Here is an 8743-nt window from a genome sequence, read left to right as displayed (position 1 = left end):
CAACTTCGGATCCCCACAAGCGGTCCAGAGCCACGCTCTGTGCTGTCACCCCTTTTCCCCGAACTCTCTCACCTCATTTGGCCCTGTCTGTCCCTGTCTCTTCAATTATTATTTACGACCACTTAAGTCCCGTGCTGTCCTTACGTGACCCTGCCTGTTCCCGTCGCTTCAATTATTAAATACTAGCTTTACTACCCGGGACTTGGATTCAACGCGCCCGGCCGCCTTTGTCTCCCCAGTGGCGATGTTCACACAACACACCAGTTACTCGTTTGAGGCTGAGTCGACCTAGGGGAGACCCAGGACCGGTTCAAATAATCGTCACCGGTGGTGGCCATGAGCGGGAATCGAACTCGGGTCGCCGGGTTCGTAGCGCAGCGCGCTCACCGCTACACTACAATGCGTTACGCTTCCACGTGCGCGGGTCACATGACAGATGTGACGTCACAGCTCACTTGCCGTGCCAAAAATCAATGCATTATTGAGCCCCCCCCCCCCCCCCCAAAAGTGTCTTTTTTATAATTTTTGCATGGTGTACAGTCTGGAAAGTACATGCATGGCAAATTTCCAGTTTGTTGCATGTCGGGAAGTACGCTCAACATTTTGAACAGACACACATAATCACAACTTTTTACACTTGCATTGAGTCAATGCTGCTGATCTTAGTCTGGCTTACGGGTTGAATGAAAAATATTTGTATATATTTATTTTTTTCAAGTGAAGAGACGGATATAAAAAAAAAACTTTGCGTGTTTATTTTGTTTAAAAAAATATATATATTGTTGTTTACATTTTGGTTTTTCGTTTTCTCCGCAGCGCCTGATTGGTCCACGTGACCCGGAAATGGGATTGGATTTTGGCGGGAAACCTCCGCCCACGTCGTCCATTGTTACTCGCCTTTCCCGCGTAAATCGCAGCTTCACTCTCTACGTTCGCGTTAAAACACGCGGACTATCGTCGTTTCTATCGGCAAGTTAGTAGAAGAAGTTGATCTAGCCATTGTAGTTGCAGGAGTTTTAGTTGTTGATTGTTTAACTGCGATTGGCGATGGACAAAGTGGAGCCGGGACGAGATGACTGCGGGTGAGACGTAAGGGGTTTACCCCATTAAACGTATGTTCGTATATAAAAGTGTACCGTGTCTGTTTTACATGAATGATAATAGTGATAGTTTGGCAATTACGATAGAAAAAAACCATCTAAACAACTTAACAGCAAGCACGCTAAGAGAAACGCGACGATCTACATTAATTCGTGTGGGCCTGGATGATACGTTAAGGATTTAAAGTGTAAAAGTTGTCTAAATTAATAAAAAACGAGAGAGAACATCTCCAGATAATGTCCAGTGTGGAGATGGAGCGGGCGATGAGGTATTGTCACGCTCGGCAGCAGTGGAGATGATAGCTCATTATAACAATATTAACGATTAACAGTAACAACAAAGTTAACGCAACATAACAATAACGCGGTACGAACATCCACATTGCTAAAGGTCGGCTTAACTCATTGGGGCGTGTGAAGTATTTACCGTACACGAACACAGTTTACGGTTTTATTTATTTTAAAATGAAGTAATTACAATCGTAGTCATCGTTCGTCATGTTCAGTCCACTGCTGGATTCCTTAAGTTGTCTACATGAACGGGGGACTGGACAGTTTGCAGTAAAGTTGGCGAGGTGGGGGGCTTTGTATGCATATACAGGAGTACAAGTAACTTCTTTCGCACCGTACGTAGCCAGCCGTGCTAAACTGAGGTGCGGGACAGATTAACGCCTTGGTTATTGAAGCGAAAAGGACACAAGGTGGCGTAATGATATCTGGATAGAGGGGGGGGATAGGCAAGGGCGAGTCCGTGGAGGAATTAGAAGAATACCTTCTTCTAATTTGAATCTGGGACTGGATGAGGAGCCATCTGTCTGAGATGTTAACTCTGGTATACAGGAGGTCGTGGGTTCCATCCCGACCCTGACGCCTGCTGCTGTATATGTGGAGTTTGCGGTGTCTCTCTATCATCATCATCACGGTGGCTAGGAGATGTTAACTACCTCGCCTGATATGCAGGAGGCTGTGGGTTCGATCCCGACCCTAACGCCTGCTGCTGTGTATGTGGAGTTTGCGGTGCCTCTCATCATCATCATCACGGTGGCTAGGAGATGTTAACTTTCTCGCCTGGTATACAAGAGGTCGTGGGTTCGATCCCGACCCTGACGCCTGCTGCTGTGTATGTGGAGTTTGCGTTCCTCTCACCATCATCATCACGGTGGCTAGGAGATGTTAACTCTCTCGCCTGGTATACAGGAGGTCGTGGGTTCAACCCTGACGCCTGCTGCTGTATATGTGGAGTTTGCGGTGTCTCTCTCTCATCATCATCACGGTGGCTAGGAGATGTTAACTCCCTCGCCTGGTATACAGGATGTCGTGGGATCGATCCCGACCCTGACGCCTGCTGTATATGTGGAGTTTGCGGTCTCTCTGCCCGTGGTCCCGTGGATTTTTATCCGAGTTGTCCGTTTTTTTCCCTCTACATTTATAAATACGCTAGGTCTAGGTCTCTAGAACACAATGGTGATGGCAGCAGGTGCAGCAAACGAAGAATTCGCAACGAACACTGGAGTCACTCCTAAATATTCCATTTTAAAGGATTTGATGAGCCGTGTTAGCTGATATTTAATTGTTCTTTAGGATTTTGGTAGTGTCACAGGGTTTGTGTAGTATGGACTTGAGGGTCATGGGGACAGCATTCAAGTGCTTTATTGTTTTGTTTCATATTGTTTATAAATGCCTATCGTTGGTAAATAAGACAGTTATATCACTTTCAAGGTAAGACCAATAACATAACGAGGTTTTTCTTAATTAGAACACCATATTTGTAGAGGTCACTCAACAGCCACACCTAGTGTAAATATCACGAGCCGCCACTGATTTTGGTTGCTTTAAATTTTCACTTAAGCCACTCTGTTGAGCTATCATTTGTGGCCGGGTTGCTTCTGAAATGGGGCCATATAGCTCAATGGGCCTTACCTGGTGAAATAAAAAATGGTTTAGTTTAAACTGCTTGTTAACGTTCCCCATCGTCCCGTGTCTCAGGAGTTCTCTGAAGAAGAGGGAAGGGTACCTGGAGTGGCCTGAGTACTTCATGGCAGTTGCCTTCCTGTCAGCACAACGCAGCAAGGACCCCCACTCCCAGGCAAGATCGGTTAGCAAACAGTGGAATACTTATAGAGCGATAATATACACATTAATTTGCTTACTTTTGTCATTCCAAGGTCTCCCAGCACCACGTCGGTTGCAGGCATTATTTTACCATACTATTTTAACACGTTGGTCATTGCGGCTTGGTGACGTGGCAGCCCAAGGACTTGTTCAGATATCACTGGGAATTGAACTCGGGTTAACAGGTTTGTAACACAGTGCGCTTACCCACTGCACCATCGCTGTGCCGCTAGTACTTGTAATTTGACAGAAATGCTCGCACGTCTTCAGCAACCCACACTGACCAGCACGGTCAAGTATGGTAAAATAATCTATGGTAACTGACACTGCATGGGGAGGCCCTCATCTATCCGTGAATTAACAATAGGGCTGTACATGTGCATTTGTAACTTCATTGTGTGTGCGCGCATGTGCAAGTTTTCACATAAACATATATGACCGTGAATGAAATCTCACTGGAGCCAGGCTGCGTTACATGTCCGTGCGTTTGCACATGTGCAGGTGGGGGCGTGCATCGTAAGTCCAGAAAACAAGATTGTTGGCATCGGCTATAACGGGATGCCCAATGGCTGTAGCGACGACTGCCTGCCCTGGGTTCGCACTGCACCTGACTGGATCGACACCAAGTACCCATACGGTGTGTGACTGCCTGCCAAGCCACGCACGAAGACATACACCCAGTCACTCAGGGAAGACCCATGTAGTTGCTGTCCAGGCTTCCACAGTGACAAAGTAGATACATACCCAACCTTTCAACAGACACCAACTCAGTTACTCCCAAGACTCTGTTACTCGGACATCCACCCATAAACTAAGTCCCTTTTCAGACACCTGCCCACTCGCTAATCACATGCTCAGCCAGACACTTTGTGGTTTGTGCTGTGGTAATCCTCCACTAAAAACAAAACTGAAATCTACGTTGTTCACTAGCGATACAAAACCGTGTCGCCAATCTCAGTCCCTTTGGTTGCCAGTATACTGTGTCCCATACGTGTATATCCCACATGTGTGGCCTCTGCCATCCTGTGTTCACATGTGCCGTGCTTGTCGTGTTCCGTGTGCGTCTGTGCTCATGTATGCGTGTCCCGTCCGCGTCTCTTGCATACCATCGCACGCGTGTGTGGGAGCAGTCTGCCACGCGGAGCTCAACGCCATCTTGAACAAGAACAGTTCAGACGTGCGAGGCTGCATTATATACGTGGCGCTCTTCCCCTGCAACGAGTGCGCCAAGCTCATCATCCAGAGTGGTCAGGCACACACGCCCACGCGTATGCATGTGTGGACACTTACTACGCATGCACGTACGTACATGAACACATATACCCATATGAAGACACACCCGCACAGATGTATGTGCAGACACGCATAAGGCAAATATCTCCCTTATAGTGTAAATAGACTGTTAGGGCAAGTTCTGTTACCGAACACCTATTAAGGCCGGCATTGTACATGAGGGGGGGTGTGGCCAGGACCATGCCCGACCACCTTTGTCTCCCCAGTGGAGATGTTTACACACCGCACCAGGTACTAATTTAAGGCCAAGTCGATCAAGGGGAGGCTCACTCTCAACTGTGATATAGCTGTGACCGAGAATAGAATTTGGGTAGCCTGAGTTCGATTGAGGGGAGGTCTAGGACTGATTTAAATTATCGTCACTGGTGTTGGACTTGAGTAAGAATCGAACTAAGGTCGCCGGGTTTGTAGCACAGCGCACCAACCACTCCCCACATGTATCAGCAGAAACACATAATACATGCGTGCACTGGCACACATACATACATACATTTCTTTTTGTATCTTTCAGACCTTTTGTGGTGAGTTTTGTTGATCCGCAACACAGAAAGATGATTGTGGTGATTAAAGGCATGTTGGGAGGACCCAATCCAATGGGCTAAATCGTGCGTTTTGCTGTGTAATAGGCACTTTTTATGACTTTCATTTGTTCAAAGGCTATATCCAACTTTGTGTGAGTTTTTCCATAATGTACAGATAATTTAAGAATTGGTTACTGAATATCCCCTGAAAAGGCAGATGTTCACACTGTTTGGGAAAGTGCTGTTGAGTATCTGTTAAGGCCAGCAAGGCACATGATGTAGTGGTGTGGCCAACCTTTGTTTCCCCAGTGCTGATGTTTACACATGGCACCTGGCACTCATTTAAAGCCGAGGCGACCTAGGGGAGTCCCAGGACCAGTTCAGATATCGCTCATAACTGGTTTGAGCTTGAGCTGAGAATTAAGCTTGGCTCGCCAGGTTAGTTGGTAGCACAAGGTGCTAACATCAATGCAAGCCATCATCATCCTCATCCCTCTGTTTTTGGCACATGGAGCATTGTTATAAAATGGTGCACATTGAATAATCACAATTTTATTTGTGAAACATTTTTTTGCGTCCTTTCTACATTTGTGTTTGCTCCATTTTATGTATTTGCATAAATCACGTAATCTGTTCTCATGGGACGATTTATTTAACGTATCTTGAGTGTAAGAATCAATAACCGATGCATTACGACATCTGTTTACTTGGGTTATTGTGTGACTGTGCAGGTATCCGTGAGGTCGTGTACCTATCGGACAAGTACCACGACCGTCCAGAGATGAAGGCATCGCGAACGCTGCTCAGCATGGCTGGGGTTAATTACAAGTGAGGACCTCTCTTCACGTTTATCCCCACTGTTCACCTCCAACGTTTTCGAAACTAAACTAAATTTTATTTTACCAGGTAATGCCCACTGAGCTATATAGTTCTTCAAAAGCGACCTGTCCACAAATTATAGCTCAACGAAGTGGCTTAGATCGCGTAAATATATAAATGTGTCGTTAAAACTTGCCACCACCCGACACAGCCAACTAGTAAGGGTTGTCACGTAAACAGAACATGCCAATTCGTCACTAGTACAGCACACCGGTATCAATGATTTAATGCCCTGTTGATTTGTGCATCAATAATGCACTTAAATATTTTATTTCTGGGACACTATTTTTTCCAGGGGTGTACTTAACTCTGTAACTGGGGTATCAAACAATCCTAAATCAGTGCTACTCCGTGATGTTGAAATGCAGCAAGGACGATTGCGCTGAAACCCTGAACGCTCGTACGCACCGTAGTGGTGCATCGTGTACAGCTCGTCGAGATGAGTCGATTGCCGCATCGCCGACCATCAACAGACTAAAAATGACTGCATCACGGACATTATACGAGAGCCGGGGTACTATGGTCCCCTGGGGTACCGCCATCAGGTTCACATTCAGATCAAGGATGGAGATCAATGCAGGCCTTAATCATCTCCATGCCTCATTGTTTCATGAACATCAGTATCACCAATGTGTGGGAAATCAGTATGAATCGTCTCCTTGTTAAATTGTCCCCGGCATAGGAATGAGGGATTCTCAAAAATAACACAGCCCCATTTTCATTTAAACATGGAAAATTTAATTTTGTATTGTAAAATACAGAAGGGTCATGTTTCGGACAAGCCCTGCCTGCGATAAGAAAATTACTTGGAATACACCCCCATCTCATCATATCTTGGAATATAAGCAAGGATGAGCCTAGAGAATGCTTTTATTGGTGACCTCCATGCGGGTGTTTTAGGATGCTGTGGGGCAACGTTGTCAGCGGAGGGTAGTACTGCAATATCCTTTGTTGTACTGCACTATGCGCCAATGTCCATGCTCCACACCTTCACCAGCTCGCACTGACCACCATGGTGAAATATGATCAGGCCTATATAAGACTTTGTTTCAGTAGCTTTCTCTCTCTCACCTGAAGATGGTCCCTTGTGTTGCGATCGAAACGTCATGATCTATTAATAATTTTATATCTACGTGACTTTACCGAAAGAACCAAAGAGTATGGATTCCTGCAATCACTAATGCTTCAAGTCAAGATTGAAATATGATCAAATAACCCCAATGATCCATGTGGCTTAAAAAAAACCCTCATCCTTCAAATGAGCAGTGTGTCGCGCATAAATGTTCTCACACAAACCCATGTCTCCCTCGCAGGCAGCTGTCCCCCAAGATGAAGAAAATCGAGATTGACTTTGACGTGATCAACTCCCCTGGGGGGATTAACAACATCTCGTAGCAACGGTCACCCCCATGATTTGTAGAGAGCAAGGCGAGAGTGGCATCATCCACTGTTCCTGTGCATGCAGCCGTGTATTTGCGAGTTTAGATATGAGCACCTTATGTGGATGTGGTGCTGCTGTTAATCGCCTGGATTTGGGGTGGGGGACAAAGATGGACATGTGTGGTGCTGGACTTCCTGCTGCCATGCACGCACTGTCCCGGCCTCAACTGGCGCTTGCAATATGTGTAATCAGATGTAGTGACAAGGGATTGCTTTAGTGGCAGTCTTGTTTTAAGCTGCACATTTATTTATTGTTGTGGTAGAGTCAGGTCACTATTTGCTGCTTCTGGGATATTAAGACTTTTAACATGCTGTTTTAGGAATAAACATGTCATTTGTGTAGGAATGCTTCACAGAGTCACAAGACGTTTTCAGGGGGTTCTCCATGGAGATGTTTTGCCATTTTTTGGGTGGGAACAAACGCATGCGAGATAAATTCCTACGCCTAAGGAGGTAATGCTCCTAATTCTGTAATGCCGTTAACCTGTTTTATCGTTCTCTGCTCGGTGGGATGTCACATTTTAAGAATTTACGAACCTTTGCTTCCAACTTACTGGTTTGCAATTCCGTGCACTGTTTTAGCTGACGCAAGTCTGAGGTGCGTTAAAACAAGACACTTGTATACGTTAGGGGTGGGAAACATTGTCTTGTACGAGGCCCATTTAGTATTTTAAAATACCTTTGGCAGGCCACACATTAACACAAACCTGTCACTTGTCATTGCAAGAGGCCTGAGTATAATTCAAGTGGAAATACTTTAGTACCAAAATAGTGTGGCTAATATGCAGTGCTCTGGTAGGCCTCATGTGGCCATGTACAATAGCCACTCTTACACAAGTACAATGACTTAAACCTGCTTAGCTTCGAGATCAGGCATTTCTGGTGGTTTGTTGACATTTATTTAACATGAAAGAGTAGACATTAAAAACGCGTGCTTTTCATGTGAAACAAATACATCACTGCCCCCGTGGCACGTTTGAGACTCCAACTTTGAACCTGAAACCATTCCAAGGTACTCCAGTCTAATAAATGCATGAAGGAATTTATCATCTTCCAGTGTTTCAACTGATCCTCATGGTCCACCTTTTCACGACTCCCACTTTTGAAACCAATTCACTGCACACTAAAGTTTGATGGTTGGGAATCGCACTTACATCGAGGTGGGGGGTAAGATCTGTTTTGAAACACTTATCTCATCCGTATGTAAAAAAGTATGAAATATTTTAGCTCCACAATGAAGCCGCTTGCATTTGTTGCAATAATTTGCTTCAGTGGCAGACAAACTTTGCAAGGCAATTCTTGTGGTGACATCTTTACACATGGTTACGCCGCTTCATCTCTCCATTAACTCCAGTTTAATACACTTCGGTTTTTGCTTACATTAGAAGCTCTGAATCG

General features: G+C 45.4%; 1 protein-coding gene across 2 annotated transcripts; it reads left to right on the top strand.

The window, feature by feature from the left end:
• The first annotated feature begins 851 nt into the window (after positions 1–851).
• On the top strand, positions 852–8391 carry DCTD (dCMP deaminase). 2 transcript variants are annotated; one of them, XM_078594369.1, is made up of 6 exons: positions 852–1082; positions 3087–3186; positions 3714–3849; positions 4343–4459; positions 5758–5854; positions 7219–8391. In XM_078594369.1, exons 1-6 carry the CDS (start codon positions 1048–1050, stop codon positions 7298–7300), a joined length of 567 nt encoding a protein of 188 aa, XP_078450495.1. In that variant the 5' UTR covers positions 852–1047; the 3' UTR covers positions 7301–8391. The 2 variants fall into 2 exon arrangements, with proteins under 2 accessions (XP_078450495.1, XP_078450496.1); XM_078594370.1 differs by having other exon boundaries at positions 992–1112.
• The last annotated feature ends 352 nt before the right edge of the window (positions 8392–8743 follow it).

Source organism: Lampetra planeri, chromosome 5, assembly GCF_965212315.1.
Source record: "Lampetra planeri chromosome 5, kcLamPlan1.2.h2, whole genome shotgun sequence".
Lineage (NCBI taxonomy): Eukaryota > Metazoa > Chordata > Hyperoartia > Petromyzontiformes > Petromyzontidae > Lampetra > Lampetra planeri.
Note: the sequence above shows the minus strand (reverse complement) of the source record. Positions and strands in the feature narration are given on the sequence as shown.